Source organism: Neofelis nebulosa, chromosome 12, assembly GCF_028018385.1.
Source record: "Neofelis nebulosa isolate mNeoNeb1 chromosome 12, mNeoNeb1.pri, whole genome shotgun sequence".
Classification (NCBI taxonomy): Eukaryota; Metazoa; Chordata; class Mammalia; order Carnivora; family Felidae; genus Neofelis; species Neofelis nebulosa.
In genome coordinates this window covers 78,365,171-78,383,136 of record NC_080793.1, presented here as the reverse complement: position 1 = coordinate 78,383,136, position 17,966 = coordinate 78,365,171, and the positions used below count along the sequence as shown (strand labels likewise).

Genomic DNA, 17,966 nt, shown 5'->3' with positions numbered 1-17,966 from the left:
AACAGACAAAAGTACTTATGTAGAAAACAGCAAAGTAAAGTAAAAAGAGCACAGGATTTTAATGCTTTTTCTTCCACTTCTTAATAACAAGGGGCTTTGGTGAAGGCACTTAACTGCTGTCCCTGGAACTGTATAATGAGAGGTTTGATTTAAATCACTTGCCAAGATTCCTTTGACTTCAGCATTCGATGAATCCCTAGACCAGTGGGGCTGGCATCAGGCACCAGTTCCAAGCAGTGGCAGAAGACTTTGAAAATTTCAAGGAAGGCATTGCAACACCAGGGGAGCCAGGAGGGGAGGAGGGGAAGGGGAGGGGAAGTGAGAGCTGAGGTCTGGGGCCCAACACAGGGACCCCACTTGCCCTGGTCTAAAGGGGATACCTGAGTGGCTCAGTTAGTTAAGCGTCCGACTTCGGCTCAGGTCATGATCTTGCGGTTCATGAGTTCAAGCCCTGTGTCAGGCTCAGTGCTGACAGCTTGGAGCCTGGAGCCTGGAGCCTGCTTCGGATTCTGTGTCTCCTCCTCTCTCTGCCCCTCCCATGCTCATGCTCTGTCTCTTTCTGTTTCTCAATAATAAATAAACATTTAAAAAAAAAAATTTAAAGGCGATACCGTTCTGGGTTAAAAAAGACTTGTGGGGCGTCTGGGTGGCTCAGTCGGTGAAGCGTCTGACTTCAGCTCAGGTCACGATCTTGCGGTTTGTGGGTTCGAGCCCCGCGTCGGGCTGTGTGCTGACAGCTCAGAGCCTGGAGCCTGCTTCGGATTCTGTGTCTCCCTCCCTCTCTACGCATCCCCGACTCATGCTCTGTCTCTCAAAAATGAATGTTAAAAAAAAAAAAGAAGCAGTTCTATATTCTTCTAACCTTTGAAATCCCCAGTCTCCCTCCACCATGCACTCCACTTCAGCCAGGCATAGACACTGAGCATGCAGTTCTTCTGTTGCTTTGGATCCCCAGTGGCCAAGGGAGTGTCCAGGTACAGCTCTTTAGGGCGGGAGGGGGTGGGTCTGAAGTGTGTTTTGAACCACAGTCTTCAGGTGATCATACTCCTGCTTCTAGGACAACTGAGAACACACCTTCCTTAGAGGCAGGTAGGTGTGCCGATTGCCCTCTGTAAATAAAGGAGGCAGACCGTTTCCCCCTCCCGCGTGCCCCCGACATGCTCACACACGAGGGAAACAATTATTTTCAGCCGTCTTCAAGTAGGGTGTTTTTACAGAATGTAAAATTGAACATCAGATGTTTTCTTTTGCACGTTTGTGACTGCGTTTATTGCATACTTGCGTAGACTGGTATGCAGGCCACGGATCGGTTTGTTTTTGCTTCCAGTTAATTGCCGCGTTTGTTTTTGTTTATACTTCCTCTCAGTTGCTGTGGTGTTGCCTTACTGCTTAGCTTTGCTTTCATTTCACAGATAACTCAGCTTCTTTTAAAGCAGGGAAACGTCGGTTTGCTTTTCTGCTACTTTTTCAATCCACATTGGAAGGGATGCTGTGTGGTGAGGGCCATGGCTGGGGACTGCCAGGTGGCTTCCGTGAGTCATTTGGGCAGTGTGCTCACTGTTGGGTTTGCACTTTCTCTTTTCAATCTAGTGGCCGAGCAGGCAGAATCCATTGACAATCCATTGCACGAAGCTGCAAAAAGAGGTAGGTGTGATTGTTTTTCATTGGGATACGCAGTGCTGTGTACAGTAAAACACACAGATCTTAATTATATGGTTTGATGACTTTTTTTTAAATGTTGATTTATTTCTGAGAGAGAGAGAGAGAGAGTGCAACCTCAAGTGGGGAACGGGCAGAGAGAGAGAGGGGGACAGAGGATCTGAAACAGGCTCTACACTGAAAGCAGAGAGCCCAATGTGAGGCTTGAATTCACAGCCTATGAGATGATGATCTGAGCCGAAGTTGGAGGGTTAACCTAACCGACTGAGCCACCAAGGTGCCCCAGTTTGACAAACGTGCACACCCATGTAACCAACACCCGGATCAAGAGCTAGAACATTTCTGTCATCCCAGAAAGTTCCAGTTAACCCCTGCCTCCCCCAGCGGCAGTCTCTGTTCCACTATCACCCTAGAGACAGAAGTGATTTTAATTTTTTTTTTTTTTTTAGTTTTCTTAAGTAATCTCTACATCCCAATGTGGGGCTCTAGCTCACAACCCCGAGATCAAGAGTCACGTGCTCTACCAACTGAGCCAGCCCGGTGCCCCTGCGATTTTAATTTTTAATTTTTAATTAAAGATGTCAGCCACCAAACACTTCTGAGTACTTTACGTACCCTGCGCTCAGTGGAAAGCTGAAAGGCATGGTCTGTGACTCCCAGAGCTCCGAGTCCGGCAGGAGAGAGATGTGTGTAACAGATCATTATAAGATGGTGTCAGAAGCACAGTAGTGGAAGTTATGTTTAAGTTAAACAGGCTGTAGAGGCCAGCATGAGTCACTGGAGGGCAGTGGGGTGGAGGCTTCCTGGGGATAAAGCATTTAGGAGGGTATTGGTATAGGGCAAGTGTGTGGGGTAAGGATGGAGTTGGGGAGGGACAGAGCAACAGGGGTGGGCCTCGTTTGGGGGGCTCTATCTTGTTGTTTTCTTCTTTAAATTTTTTTAATGTTTATATTTGAGAAGGAGAGAGAGAGCACATGAGCTGGGGAGGTTCAGATAGAGAGAGAGAGAGAGAGAGAAGATGAAGGGGGAGGGGCAGAGAGTGAGGGAGACACAGAATCTGAAGCAGGGTCTAGGCTCTGAGCTGTCAGCACAGAGCCTGATGTGGGGCTTCAGCTTATAAACTGTGAGATCATGACCTGAGCCGAAATCGAGTTGGATGCTTAACTGACTGAGCCACCCAGGAGCCCCTAAATAACTGGAATTTAAATAAAAACTTGAAGGGAGAAAGAAAGAAAGAAAGAAAGAAAGAAAGAAAGAAAGAAAGAAAGAAAGAAAGAAAGAAAGGAAAGGAAGGAAGGAAGGAAGGAAGGAAGGAAGGAAGGAAGGAAGGAAGGAAGGAAGGAAGAAAGGAAGAAAGAAAGAGAATTATTTGTAAGTTAGATATTTAGGACATTAGCCAGAGGATTTTAAATTAATAGTTATATTTTAACATATGAGAGCAGCAACTTTGAGTAGGTTATTTAGCATTTGTTTTCTTATTTTCTTATAAGAACTGATTTTAAGATGCATTTCATATGAATATGAGTATTATCTACTTGTTCTTAGCTCTGACTGGTTTTTTCCCCCCAAGTTTCAGGATTTCACGAAGCAAAAAATTACATGTAGGTAGCTTTTACAGAGTAAGACTACCATAAGTAGACTCATGTAGGCAACTCCTCCCATTAACCTACCATTAAAAATTGTTGTACAGTCTATCAAGTTTATTTGTTATTTCATCAGTTTCATACACACTGTTTAGTGTATGTGTACCAACCTGTGTATATCATAAATTGAATGTTTGTGTCCCCTGAAAATTCACATGTCGAAACTCAACCCCAATGTGGCGGTATTTGGAGGTAGGGACTTCAGCAGGTGGTTAGGTTATGAGAGCTCTGCCCTCATGAAGGGAGCTGGTAGAGACCCCAGAAGAGCTCTCTCTGCTCTTTCTGTTGAAGGGGTGGAAAGACAGTATCTGTGAACCAGGAAGTAGGCTCTTACCAGACACTGAATCTGCTGGCGCCTTGATCCTGGACTTCCCAGAACTGTGACAAATAATTTGTGTCCCTTAAGCCATTCCTACTCTACCTCCCCTCACATCCCGCCCCCCCCCCCAAATTGTCGTTAAGGCTTTTCATGAATAAGTTGGGAGTGAAAATGTACCATAATGAATGCATTACCGAGGAGGTCTTAATTTCAGATTTGCTGACTAAATCCATTCTAGGTGGAAATGTATGGAGGATGAAATGGATTTCAAAGCAAAACAAAACCCTCTTTCTTGTGCTTTTATAAACGTAAAACTTTTTCAGGCAACTTGAGCTGGTTAAGAGAGTGTTTGGACAACCGAGTCGGTGTGAATGGCTTAGACAAAGCTGGAAGCACTGCCCTGTACTGGGCCTGCCACGGGGGCCACAAAGGTACTATGTTCTGTTCATTACTGTCGATGTCCATGCTGCTGAAAATGTGCTTCAGGTGGGGGAGTGGGGTTTACAGAAATGAAACAAAAATTATGCTTTTCACATCCTATAGAAGATCGGCCAAAACCTTGCTCCGGGAGGTCTGGAAAACAGTAGGTAGGATGCCCACTGCATGGACCTCTCTCACTTGAAAGAGTGGGAACTTCCTTTCCTCTCTTGAGCTTGGAGAGGTTACAGGAAAACCATAGTAATGTCAACACAAACCCCACTATCTAATCTGACAGAAGAAAGGGGCAGAAGTGACTACTCTGCCTACTGCTGTAGCTTAGCCTTTCCCAAGACATGTTTTCATGGTTTACATGAATGTTTAATGCATGCTGTTAGATTCAGGGGAAAGACAGCATTTGTGTCCGTTAGTGGTTGAGTGGACAGCCTTCTCAGTTGCAATCAGTAATACAACAAATGGAATTTCTAGATCTGTTTCAGCCTGACCCCAAATCTGCCACATCCACTCTCTTTCCCCCTCTCCCTACAACACACACACACACAAAATAAATACGACGGCAATGAGAAACAGCACCCAACAAACTAAACAGCATAGCCAGAGGACAGTTCGTGGCTCTTCCCCAAAAGAAGCCGATCTCATTTTAGCTAACAAACGCAGATTCGTTAAATGACTGTAAAGTGTCATGGTGAATGTAGAGATATTTCTATAATAGTTGCCATGTGAAAAATGCAAAAGCCAAATTATTGGAACACGATTTTTCCTTAGATAATTCTACTTTTTAGGCTCTTAAGTCTTGTATTTACGTAAATTTTAACAAATTTGTTGCAAGGATTTTTTTGAAGATTCTTTTAAAGAATCAATTGTCTTTTTGAAATGATTATGCCTAGTCTTGTCAGCCTTTTCCTTTGCACTCTTGAAAAATACCTTTTCTATTTCAGATATAGTGGAGATGCTGTTTACTCAACCGAACATTGAACTGAACCAACAGGTAAGATCGCTTATGCGGAAGTTGGTGGTCACTTAACACACCTGCCTTGCTCTCGTGGTGTGGCTTATGGGCATGGAAAGTCCTATCTTTGTGCCTTGAACTGACCTTTTCCCATTTATTATCTTTCATACAGTTTTTAATCCAAGTAGTAGAAGTGCATCATTAAAAATGTACCGTTGTACCGAAGTCCAAATTGCATAAAGCCCAAAACACCTACCATGTTCCTTCTCATATGTCACTTTCTCAGCGTTTAGCTCTTAACTCTTGCCTTCATGTTACTAAGGAAGATGCTTATGGGGCTGTCCCCTAAGTCATCATCTTCGTAAATGTTTCAGTGTCCCATCTGAAGGTTGAAGCTTATCAGCTGCCGCAACTCTGATCTGCCAGTGCCCACCCTTTGTTCCTCTGGTCTGCCCCAGTTTTTGGTTATATTACTCTATGATGCCTACAAGTATTATGGCTATTTAAATATTTAAATGCTGCTCGCTGCTTGTATAACTTTTGTTTCTGTACTTCTTGACTTTTATTTTGCTGAGAATAGTTTTTTTTTGGAGGTTTATTTATCTTGAGACAGAGAGAAAGCATGAGTGGGGGAGGGGCAGAGAGAGAGAGAGGAGAGAGTGAGACTCCCAAGTAGGCTCTACACTGTCCGTGCAGAGCCCAGTGCAGGGATCAAACTCAGGTAGCATGAGATCATGACCTAAGTCGGACACTTAACCGATTGAGCCACCCAGGAGCCCCTCGCTGGTTTTTGGTTTTTGTATCTCATTAAGATTCCCACACTGTTTAACGTTCTCTTGATATAATTTCTTTTTTCTCCCTGGAATGGTACTTCCCAAAGCCCTCATCCTCGATCTCTGCTCTGAGCGTCTCTTTACTGTCGCCTTTCTCCCGGGGTGTGTCTTCACTTTTCTGGATCCCGTGTTTTTCTCCTTTTGTTGAAGAACATCCTTGAAGATTCCTAAGAAAGGGGACCTAGGGATCGATTATTTGGCTGACAGAATTCTAGGTTGAAAATGATTTTCCTCAGAATTTCGCAGGCAAGGCTCTGTGGTATTCTGGTTTTTAGGATTGCTCTTGAGAAGTTTGATGCCATTTTGATTCCCATTCTTTTGTGTGTGATCTGCTTTTTTGTTGCTTAGAATCATTACTCTGTCCTTGATGTTCTAAAATTTCTTAATGTGCTTCAGCGTGTTTCTTCCCAGTAAAGGTGGTGGACTCTTTCAGCCTGAAAGGGTCTACTGTTTCTTTTCTAGTTGTTATTGACCATTGTCTTTATTCTTTGGTTCTGGAATGCCCACTAGTAGTTAGGTTGGACCTCTTATTGAGTCTCCAGTTATTTTAGTGTTTCTCAGAGATTTTTTACCTTTTTTTTAAGTTTATGTGTTTATTTTGAGAGAGAGAGAAAGAGAAAGAGAGAGAAACTGAGAAAGAGTATGCAGGGGCGGGGCAGAGAGAGAGGGAGAGATTGAGAATCCCAAGAAGGCTCTGTGCTGTCCGCGTGGAGCCCTACTCGGGGCTCGAACTCACCAACCATGAGATCACGACTGGAGCAGAAATCAAGACTTAACCAACTGAGCCACCCAGGCACCCCAAGATTTTCTTAGCTTTATGTTTTATTTTGGTTACCTTTTTAATTCCTCAGTGTCCTAGGTTTTCTATTGCTGTGTGACAAATAACCCACAAGCTTAGCTGCTTAAAACAACACACATTTACCTTATACGTTCTGTAAGCCAGAATTCTGGGCATGGCAGAGCTGGGCTCTCTGCTCAGGGTCTCACGGGCCAGAGTCACGGTATTGGCCAGAAGCAGGTTCTCATCTGGAGCTCAGATCTCATTCCAGGTTCGTTCAGGTTGCCGGCGGGATTGAGTTTCTTGTACCTGCAGTGCTCTGGACCTCAGCTTTCAGAGATCACCCCTCTCCGTTGACATTTCACAACATGGCTGTTTGCTTTCTTCCTTAAAGTCACTAGGAAATTGTGTTTCTGAAGCTATACCTTTGGGAAAGGGCCCGTCTGATTTGGTCATGCCCACCCAGTATAATCTCTCTTTTGATGAACTCAATGTCAACTGATTAGAAACTGCATTATGGGAGTGATATCCTATTATATTCATTAGTCTCATACATACTTGAGGGGGAGGAATTTTACAGGGGGTGGATCCCCAGGGGGCGGGGATCTTGGGCAGCATCTTAGAATTTTGTCTACTTATGAGCTCTTTTACTCTCATGATTGCTTTCTTTTTTAAACGTTTCTTCTTTTTACTTATTTTTGAGGGGTGGGGGGGACAGAGGATCTGAAGCAGGCTCTGTACTGACAGCAGAGAGCCTGACGCGGGGCTCAGGTTCATGAATGGCCAAGTCATAACTTGAGCCGAAGTCTGACGCTTAACTGACTGAGCCACCCGGGTGCCCTGCTGATTATTGCTTTTTAAATAGCTTCTTTTCTTGTTGCATGATGCTGTATATCATGTTGTATCTTGACTATATTTTTAAAACCTTTCCTGCCATTCACTGTACTGTGTCTTTTCCCTCTGAGATCCATTCGTTTTGTTTTAATCTTCTCTCAAATATGAGAGGCTTTCCTCAAATACCTAGTATCTTTGTGTCTCCAGTCATGTTTAAGGGTGACTGGAAGTTCTGCCTGCACATGGGGCTTACTGGCTGTGGGCTTCTCTGTAGGGTGAGGTGGAAAGGTCCTGGCTGTTGTGCTGGGTTATCCCCAGATGTCAGCGTGAGTATGCTCTCCCCCTCCACATGCGGGGCTATTCACCTCCACCAGAGGATTGTCCTCCAGCTCCCTGCCTGCAGGTGCTAGGCTGTATACACTGGGGCAGCAGGGTAGGTAAAGGCAGCTGGGAGAGGAGTCTTACCGCTCAATTTGTAGGTGTCTCAGCTCACCCACTGCTTTTAGTTCCTGGCCTTATTGCCACCTTCCCTTGTACCCGAGTCCCCTGAGCTTGGAAACTACCTGGTTCATTTTTCGACAGGGTCATCCTGCCATCCGCACTGGGTCACCTGGCAGCAAGGAGAGAGGAAGGTGATCTAATTACTTTTTTTTTTTTTTTATGTTTATTTATTTATCTTGAGAGAGAGAGAGAGTGTGCGCGTGCGCGAGCTGGGGAAGAGCCGAGAGAGATGGAAGAGAGAGAATCCCAAGCAGGCTCCCCGCTGTCAGCACCGAGCCCGACATGGGGCTCGATCGCACGAACCAGAAGATCATGACCTGAGCCAAAATCAAGAGTCAGATGCTTAACCGACTGACTCACCCCGGTGCCCCTGATTATTTCTATAAACGCATCCAGCACTCTTGTGTCCAGTCCCGTGCCTCATGCTCGTTCCAGCGTCTCCGGGCATCGCCAGGGCCTGATTTCTTGCGAGGTTTGCAGGGGCAGGTCTGCTTGCTCCCTCCTGGTGTTTCCCTCTGCTCTGCCACGTCCGTTTCTCCTCTTTCATCCATCCCCTCCCCCCAAATGACTTTTCTCTCATCCCTTGAGTCTCCTTTCTCTCTCGGGAACTTTATATGACTTTATAACTTGTTCTCACTTTGAGTTTGCTTGGAGTAAACCTGAATTCGTGCATGTTTTCAACCCACCGTCTCTTTTTAAAATACTGCTTTCTCTTTTTAAATCACCATAGAACAAGTTGGGAGACACAGCTTTGCACGCCGCTGCCTGGAAAGGTTATGCAGATATTGTCCACTTGCTTCTGGAAAAAGGTAAAGCGTGTGCCCCATCTGTCTGGCCTTTGCTCACCCTGGAAAAACAGGCTGTGTTCAATTACGTTATTTGAAATAGTAGGAAGAATCATAGGCTCCGTATTTTGAAACTGGGATTTTAACCTCTACTCTGTCTGTATCACAGAGTTGTTACAATAAGATGAAATTACAGTAGTGAGGTGATTCGTGTTAAATTTTTAGTTTTACGTTAAAAGCTTGGTAAGCTTTAAAATTACATATATTACTTTTCGTAGGAGTTTGTTGTATATTTCTGCGGGATTAAAGGGTCCTTGGAGAAAGGCGTGCGTATGTGCACCCGTGCAGAGAAGATGCTGTCTCAGAAAGCTGTAGGGGAAAGGTGCTGAGGCCCCTGTTCACAAGGGAAGTCCTGACAGATAAGAAAGATGCTGTGGCTATAAGGTCCTGCTTTGATCTGAGCAGGCGCTACAAGTACGGGGAAGATGAAGATACCTCGATTCCCTATTTTTATACAAGAGGGGACAGTGAAATTATGAACTGACCATCCATCCATCCATCCGTCACATAAATATTAGTCCTTACAGAGGGCCAGGCATATCTCCCTGTCCTGCGTCCTGGTCCAGAAGCTATAATGTAAGATGCTTGAATCCCAAGGTGTCTTATGGATGCATGTTCATTAGGGATCCTCACAGCAATGCTGTGGGATATAGAGAGGACATGTCATTTATTTAAAGGACATTGGTGACGTACATCTCAGGTACAAAAGATCAGACAGCATGAGGTGCCCCCTAAGGGTTATGCTGAGAACTGGGCTGTCTGTGCTGGCTGCCACTAACCACACAGGCCCCTGAGCCCATGAAATGAGCATGGTCTGGACCAAGATGTACTGTAAGTGTAACAGGCACATCAAATTTCAAAGACTTAGGGGAAAAAAAAAAGACGTAAAGTATCGCAATAACTTTTATATCGGTTATATGATACAGAGGTAACATTTTGGATCTACTGTGTTAAATAAGATATGTCATTAAAACGATTTCCACCTTTTGAAAATGTGGCTGCTAGAATATTTAAAATGACACATGTGGCTCACATCGTATTTCTCTTGGGTAGCACTCGTTGAGAGGGACCCAGGAAATGGTCATTTCTTCTCTTGCCTTGCTGGCTCCGAACATTTCCTGTCCTGAAAGAAATCATGTATATGGGTTCTAAAGTGCAATTTAACATAAGATATGATCAGTCACAGAGCTCTTAACCCTCCGGAATTTTTCCCTGTGGCCCAATGAGCGAATGAGGTTTCTATAGACCCTTAGCTGTGGGCAGATCTAAGTCTCATGAGAGAGATTTTTAGACACGGTCGCCATATTCCTAATTAAACAAACCATGCTTTCTTGACTCAGTATTTTTGTCCCTTTGAGTTTCATTACACTTATTTTTTTGTTTCCTGAAGAGGATGAGATTACAAGCAAAATGGCTCTCTCCTGTACTGTGGCAGAAAGTATAAATTGGTAAAGCCTTCTTGGACAGCGATCGGACAGTAGCTAGCAGAATTAAAAATATACATAGCCTTATATCCCAGCATCACTTCTGGGAAGCCATACTTCAGAAAGCTGGTGTTCAGGGAGATTTACCTGAACAATATTGTTTGTGGTAAAGGAACAGCCTAAGTGTCCCTCGATAGGGGAAGAGGAGAGTTATTAAATAAATATTGGAATGCCCACAAAATTGAATACTTACAAATGTTTACATGGATTGAGCTATGTGTACTACTGAGGAATGAGTACCATCATATATTGCTAAGTAAAAAAATCAAGTTACAGACTGTTATATGTGGTGTGATTTTACATATATATGCATAGATGTCTGTGAGTGCATTCCTGCACCTGAGGGAGGTGAGGACTGATACCCACTTGCTGGGAATGGATTCCCCCAGACAAACTGGAAGATGGGGCAGGGAGGGGTTAGTCAGGGGACGAAACGGGACGTATGCTTTTGTTCAGCACACTTCTGCATTGGTGAAGCTTTGGCAACGAAAATATACCCACGAATTCTGATGTAATTTTTATCACCACGAAGACCCGGACAAAACGCAAGTAGAAGATGTGCTTTGGGGACAATGGATTGCCTCTAGGTTTTATGGTGTTACTCTTCTGCTAATTTGCACAAGAGTATACTTGGCAGATATGAAATACTAATCCCGGCAGGCACCACCCACACGGGCTTCTCTCAAGAAGCAAAGGGTACGTTAAACTAATCTCTAAAAACTCGTGCCAAGACATATTGGAGTCCAACTGACTCAGGAGGTACCTCGGGGATAGTGAAGTCCCCCCTGAAAAGTCACATGCAGCAGTCTGAGGATTTGAAAGGAAAGGCTCTATTTTAATTGTGCCTAATTATCTGGGACGCAGCAGCAAGCGCCCTGATTTCAAGACGCCAAACGTGCTTTGACTGTTTTGAAAAAGGTGACTTCAGGGCCAGAATGGTTCTCTAGTTAGTTTGGCCAAAAGTGATTCGTCTTGGTGGGAAGAAGAATCTGTAGTCCGCTGCTACAGATTCTTCAAAAACACCTGACTTGCTTTTCTTGTGTTGGGGAAGGTGCAAGAACAGACTTGAGAAACAATGAGAAGAAGCTGGCCCTGGACATGGCCACCAATGCGGCCTGTGCGTCTCTCCTGAAAAAGAAACAGGGAACAGGTATTTGCCTTCGATCCTTCTTTCTCCTCTGACACCATCATGACTAAGATTTACCATCTTAGAATTGGGGAAACGTTTTCTTGGTAAACTCTTCATGTGGTTCTGAAGTCAGATTTTATATCCTGGGTCTCATTTGGAACGTGCAACATTGAAGAATGCCTTCATGCAAGCAAATCGAAGAGACTTTGGCCTTTTAGTATTTTTTGTGTGTTTCCTTTGTTCCTTGCAATCAGGTCGTAATCACTTGCTTTCCAGTAGAGCCCTTATCAGAGAACCATGGTTCCGGATATGGTTTTACAAGTGGTTGTCTCTAAATATTTATTTTTCAATTAAGCACTGAAGAGCTCCATGATTATATTTTATCTCTGTTTTAAACGAGAGTATCAGTAAACTACGATCAGAATTATTCCGGTCTTGATAACCAATTTGATGTTTGTTTACAGACCGTGGGGTGGTTTTTAAAGGTAAAGTTTAGGTATACATTCTTCGAGATAAAAATATCTATTGGCGTGGGAGATGGGGTTGGAAAAAAAAAAAGAAAGGTCCTTGTGGTTATTTTGAAAAGGTGCTAAAGAAAAGGTGTGAAACACGCTTGCATTGTTCATGATTACTATTCAGAGACTGGCTGTTTATTGGACTTCTCTGTACATAATGTACTGAATGCTTCCCCTGAAAAAAATGCTGGGGGGCGGTGTGCCTTACCCCTCCTCATTTTCCTCTCCTGTCTCTCCCTTTTCGTCCACCATCAGCCTCCTGGCCCCTGAGGAACCCCGAGGGAGAAAAACGAAAAATACAAGATGTTTTGGCTGGAGGGGACATTCAATCTTTTTTTTCCCCCCTCACTTCTCAAGCCTTCCTCTACTTTTATCTCGTGTTTGGCACTTCCGTGCCACTTTGGAGTATAAGCCAATGATCGATACATCTTGTCCACCGTTTTCTAGAATGGAACTAGTATAATGGAGAACTCGCTTTTCATGTCTTTAGTGAGCATTGGTACTCATCATTCCAACCCTCTTTAGTATTGCTTTTTAGAGTCTCTAAAGTTTAGCCTGGTCCATGTTGGTGGAGAGTCACCAAAACAACTTCTGAGACATTTCTAGCGTAGAGGCTGAGTACATTTTTGTTTCTACTTTAATCTGAGGACGTTGTCACCCTCCGAGCTTGTGGAGTGAGGTACTGGTTTGTTTTCCTATATGAATCACATTCCCATTCGTTTTGGAACCCTTGGAAAGCTTCTCTCTTCCTTAAGTCCCTTTGTTTTATGAGAAGAGGTGGTGTTACCTTGTCCCATATCCCTGTTCCCGCGGAAGCAACAAAATACAGTCAGACCTCTGGTTTCCTGCTTTAGTTAATCAAAAATAGCAAACAGTCCTCCTTTCTTCATGACTTGCCAAGGGAGCTTCCCAGAATGATCCTCCTTGCCCATCACCAAATTCCCGTCATAGCCCTCCTCACGAGTCTGCTGTTCCTTTTGTTCCTTACTCCAGATCTGTCTTTGTTTCAGTTTCTTACTTCTTTTAACTTCAGTTCCGATGTAGTGTAAACCACTAAGCGGCTTGGGTTTCTTAATTATCTCAGCGGTGAATGCTCACTGGCAGAGCTGGTGTTTCTTTAAAGTAATTACTCATGCATAGATGGATCGAGGGTCTGCTAAGTGAGCGGGAAAGTATGTACCAGCTCCGTGGTGCTCCCCAGCTACATTTTGATTGAGAAGTGTATATGCAGCCATGTAGGAGAGATGCTTTTACTTGGCACGGACCTCTTCCTTCCTGCTGCCTTGGTTGGGTCAGGAAGTAGGACTATGGCCCAACTTCCTTCTTCTGCCACTGACTTCCTGTTGTTCTATGGGTACCTTCAGAATGTCCTGACCGAGGAGTAAGGTTTCTTAGGAGCTGAAGGTTATCAGAGCCTCATGTACACTATGAGCTTGATCACGATAGGCAAGGAGAATGCCACGCTTGCTCAGACCCCAGAGAGCTGCACCCAGAAGCCTCCATCTGGGCACCCCGAGCTGGGAAGGCACATCTGCTCTTTTTCCCTCACCCTTCTGCAGTCTTTGTAGAACAGGGCTGGGAGGTAGGTCTCCTCTGCTCTGTTCACACTAAGTGTCTTTGGTCTACTTTCCTAAATGTGTAATGATTAGATAATGGACTCATCAATGAGGTAATCTTAGGGCTTGACACAGAGGCAAGAAATGAATTTTCATATTTCAGTTTTCACGTTACCTTTTTCTTTTCTTTTTTCTTGCTTCATTACCTCAATCGTCCAGTGAAAAGTCTGAATTTGTATTGTGATCTTAGTTGGAGTAAGAGTTGAATATTGGGCCATTTGGCTAATTGCCAGCACGAACTCTAGACTGGGAAAAGTATATTCTGATGTTGTTTTCCAGTTTTAAAAGCACATCTTGGATTTTTTTTTTTTTTTAAGAGAGAGAGTGCACTAGCAGGGGAGAGGGGCAGAGGGAGAGAGAGCGAGAGAGACAGAAACTCTTAGGCAGCCTCCACACTCAGCATGAAGCTGACATGGGGCTCGATCCCACAACCCTGGGATCATGACCTGAGCCGAAATCAAGAGTCAGATGCTCAATCGACTGGGCCACCTAGGCACCCCTCATCTTGGATTTTTTAATGAGAAAAAACAAGTCACATTTTGTAGTTACCATGAAGGGTAACTTTGGGACATGTGTGCAGGGCCGGGGTTCAGCCCCACCTTGAGGAGTCAACACTTTAAATTCTTTTTCCAGTTTTTACAAATTGGGGTATAATTTATATTAAGTAAAGTATATAAATCCTAAGTTTACATCTTGATTTTTTTTTTTTTTAAACTGTGCTTACACCTATTTGCCACAACCCAGATCAAGGTAGAGAACATTTTCCATACCCTGAAAACCCCTCCACGTCCTCCTCTTCTCTCACCACAGCCTAGTTTTGCCTGTGCTTGAACTTGATATAAATGGACTCAAACAGTATGTACTTTCTTGTGTCTGACTTCTTTTCACTTAATGCCATGCCTGTGAGATTTATCCAGGTTACTGTGTCTGTCTTTCCACCCTTTATGGTTTGTTTGTTTGACTGTCTGTCTTAAGTGCTAGTACTTGGTTACTTGGTTTGGAATGTGCAAATTCAGGTCAGTGACATTGAGGAGAGATGGAAGTCAGCTGGGGGGAACGGGGAGGCATGGTTAGGAGTTACATTACCGTGATGGTCACGGCCCAAGATGGGCTATGAAGAGACGGAGCTCCTCAGCACTTGGCCATGTGAGAAGATTCCAGAGAAACTGTGCCTGGGAGCAATCCATAAAAGGAAGGAAGGAGAAGGAATTTATTTTCCTGGCTCGTTCCTGTCTCTTGATTTCCATTCAGTAAGAGTTTGCAGCATGGCGAGCCTTCTTCTCTTGCTAACAGGAGAAACGAGGTTGAAATAAAGCGCCGAGGTAACCGTTGGAGGCCCAAGACTACCTCAGCGGGCAACACGTAGGATTGTAGGAGCAAAGCAGAGTAGGAAAGAGCCTTGCTACGGTCTTTTTGTCTGTGGCTTAAGAAGACAAAAAGTCTACAGCCAGTCCTGAAGTTGTACGTGTACGTGGGATAGAACAAAGTATATTCCTCCCAGGTCTCCAGAACTTCTCGTAAGGAGGATGGAGATGAATGCAGACAAGCTGGAGATTTCTAGTAGTTTGGAAGCTGGTGTGAAATTATTCAAGGCTGCCTCTGTTCTGTTTATATCCACTTCTTTGAATCCGAATCTTTCCTTCTCGTATAAGTTTCTACCTCCCTTGTACCAACTCTCCCTTGTCCTTTTCTTTTTTCTCTATAATGATTTTCCTAAATTTGTAAAGATAATGACTGAGCAAAGCTACATGATCACTAGCAGACCTAAAATTAATAATTGCTTCATATCTTCAAGTATCTTGTCACTGTCCAGATTCACCATTTTTTCCTATACATGTTTGTTTCTGCTTTGTTGGCTTACTTATCTGTTTCTTTATTTACAGTTTAAGTCAGGGTCTAAATAAGGTCAGGTTCTGATTGGTAGATACATCTCCTAAATCATTGTTTCCTTTCCTTCTCCTCTCCCCCTCTTCTTTTAGCCTGGCTATTTATTTATTAAAGAAGCAGGGTCAGTTTTCCTGAATTTCTCAGTCTAGGCATTGCATAAATGCATTCCCAGGGTGTTTGACATGTTCCTCTTTCCTCTGTAGTCTTGTCACTTGGTGTTAGATCTAAAGGTTCCTCTGTATTTTTGTCATTTGGTGTTAGATCTAGAGGTTTGATTAGATTCTACATTTTATGTGTCTGTGAAAGGGTAGATGGAAGAATGCTTCATGAAGAAAGCTGTGTTCTTTCATCAGAGGCACGTATTACCTGTCTGTCACTCATCCTGTGATGTTAGCATTCATTGATGATCGTTGTCTAGATCCATTAGTTCACTAACAGTTGTGAAATGGCCATATTCTAGTTCTGTCACTCCTGTCTCAGTTATCAGCTGGAACATTCTATAAAAAAAATTGCCCTTCATCCATGGTCTGATGACTCCAAGGAATAGTTTGTGTAGTAGGAGAAGAATAAAGGCTTGATTTTTGTCCTTTATTTAGGAGTTTTCAAAATAATGTGCTGGTTTCTTCTCATTCTCCAGAGAGGACTAGTGGCTTCTCTGTGATGTACGTTGAAATATTTGCTGTGTTTCAATCCATTATATTTAGTATCCCTATTGATAGCTCCTCTTTGGCTAGTGGAGGCCTCTTCGGGTTGGATCGTGAACCTTTGATGCTCTCTTTGACAGCATCCTTGTCTTACGGTATGACAAGAGGTACGCTTTCTGCCCCAGACTTGGAATCAGTCATTTCTCCAATGAGCACGGGAAGATAGTATTTAGAGACCATGATAACATGCACTTGTTGAGCTCTGACGGCGGTTAGGCTCGCGTTTCAGTTTGCCCCCTGAAATTATACCCCGTGTAACCTGTTGCTTATAGGCATTTAAATAGACAATTGAATAGGTGACCATTTAAAGATGAGATGTCTTCGTTTTGACCCCTGCTCAAGCTTGATGTCATGTATGGTAGGGTTCGGCTCTTTCTGTTTCAGATTTCTGTTTTTGTTTTTTTTTTATTTCATTCTTTTACCTCTGAGCATACTTTATCTGTGCTTTTTTAAAATTTTTTTTTTTTTATTTATCCGTGCTTTTAGAGATGAAACCGAAGCTTCTGTGTTTTCATTCTGCTTCTTTTCCTTTTTTTTCCCCCCTCATTAGTTACCTTTCTACCCAGTGATCTTGCCTTCAAGTAAGGCTGCAGGCTGTCGACTGACCGAAGCCACATGTGGCACTTGTCATTGGGAGAGGGGGTTGGACGAGTGGAGGGGCGTCCGGTGTGTTCCGTGCCGGTCACGGCACACGTGGCTGGTTGCATTTTGTGCAAGGTAGATTAATGGTACCTGCGGCCTACGGGCTTTACTTTTCTGCGTGTCCAAGGAATGAGCGGACAGCTGCGTTTGTCAGCCTCTGGGACAGCAGACACTGAACAGTCAGGCAGGAAAGCAAAAGTTGAAGAAGATCCTCAGGGGTAGTACAGTCCCCGGGCCTGAGGAAAGATTACGATCCCTTGAGGTAACAGGAGCTTTGAAAGTGCAAACCAAATGTGAGCAATCTGTAATTTTCCCGTTTTGCCTTCCCGCCATTCCTTTTAGATGCTGTTCGAACATTAAGCAATGCCGAGGAGTATCTTGATGACGAAGACTCAGATTAATTCCCTTCTGGAGCTTTGAGATCTAAAACTTGTGTTCCTTTTGCCATTCCAAAACCCTCGTCTTTGCCAGAAGAGTGTTGGTAACCGGTTTATGGTTTTTGGTGTTTTTTTTGGTTTGGGTTTCTTTGTTTTTGTTTTTGTTTTTTGAAGTCTATATGAACATGGAAGTCTTGCACTGTGTTTGAGTAGAACATGTAAATGGGTAGGTTCTCACCTTCAGTTTGCCAATAAGTGACTGGATATTTTGCTGTATAAAGTACATTTTTGTTCACCAGAGTAGAACAAGAAGAGATTATTTCTATTTATCAAGCTAAAGGAATTTTAAGAATTTTTTTCTTTAAAAAAAAAAAGATCAGTTTTTTTGTGTTTTTTTTGTTTGTTTGTTTTTTTAGTTAAAGTTCTTTACCTCAAGGATTAAAATATTTTGAGTGGGTTTTTCAAGGGGAAAAATGCTTGTTATAGTAATGAACCAAAAGGCTTAACAGAAAATCGTCAGCTATTCTGACAAAAATAAACATTTGAAGAGACTGGATTCCTTTTGTCTGTTTTTTGTGGTATCACTCTTTGCTTTTTATATTTAGGTTTAGGTGAAGGCTGATTTTATGTTTTAAGTTGTATTTTGTATTTATTAGCACAAAGGAATCACAATAGCCAAATTTCTTTTCAGCTCTATATATTGGCTTTGATTAGAGTCCATAATCAGTGAGAAGATATATTTATAATGAAATACATCATGTTAGTCATCGTTAGTCTTTTAGTTTATCTCTGAGGTTACACTTAGTATGAAGA

The 17,966-nt window shown here is 43.3% G+C and overlaps 1 protein-coding gene across 2 annotated transcripts in view; it reads left to right on the top strand.

Moving 5' to 3' along the window:
* OSTF1 (osteoclast stimulating factor 1) overlaps positions 1 to 17,709 on the top strand; it is a 58,387-nt gene extending 40,678 nt beyond the window's left edge. The window contains exons 5-10 of one of the 2 annotated variants that reach the window (XM_058695670.1): positions 1,591 to 1,644; positions 3,945 to 4,052; positions 4,998 to 5,047; positions 8,685 to 8,763; positions 11,335 to 11,433; positions 17,119 to 17,709. In XM_058695670.1, coding sequence (XP_058551653.1) covers positions 1,591 to 1,644; positions 3,945 to 4,052; positions 4,998 to 5,047; positions 8,685 to 8,763; positions 11,335 to 11,433; positions 17,119 to 17,177 — 449 coding nt within the window. In that variant the 3' untranslated portion in view covers positions 17,178 to 17,709. The remainder of the gene's footprint in view (positions 1 to 1,590; positions 1,645 to 3,944; positions 4,053 to 4,997; positions 5,048 to 8,684; positions 8,764 to 11,334; positions 11,434 to 17,118) is intronic. The other variant, XM_058695671.1, reaches the window with a different exon arrangement.
* Positions 17,710 to 17,966: the final 257 nt, after the last annotated feature.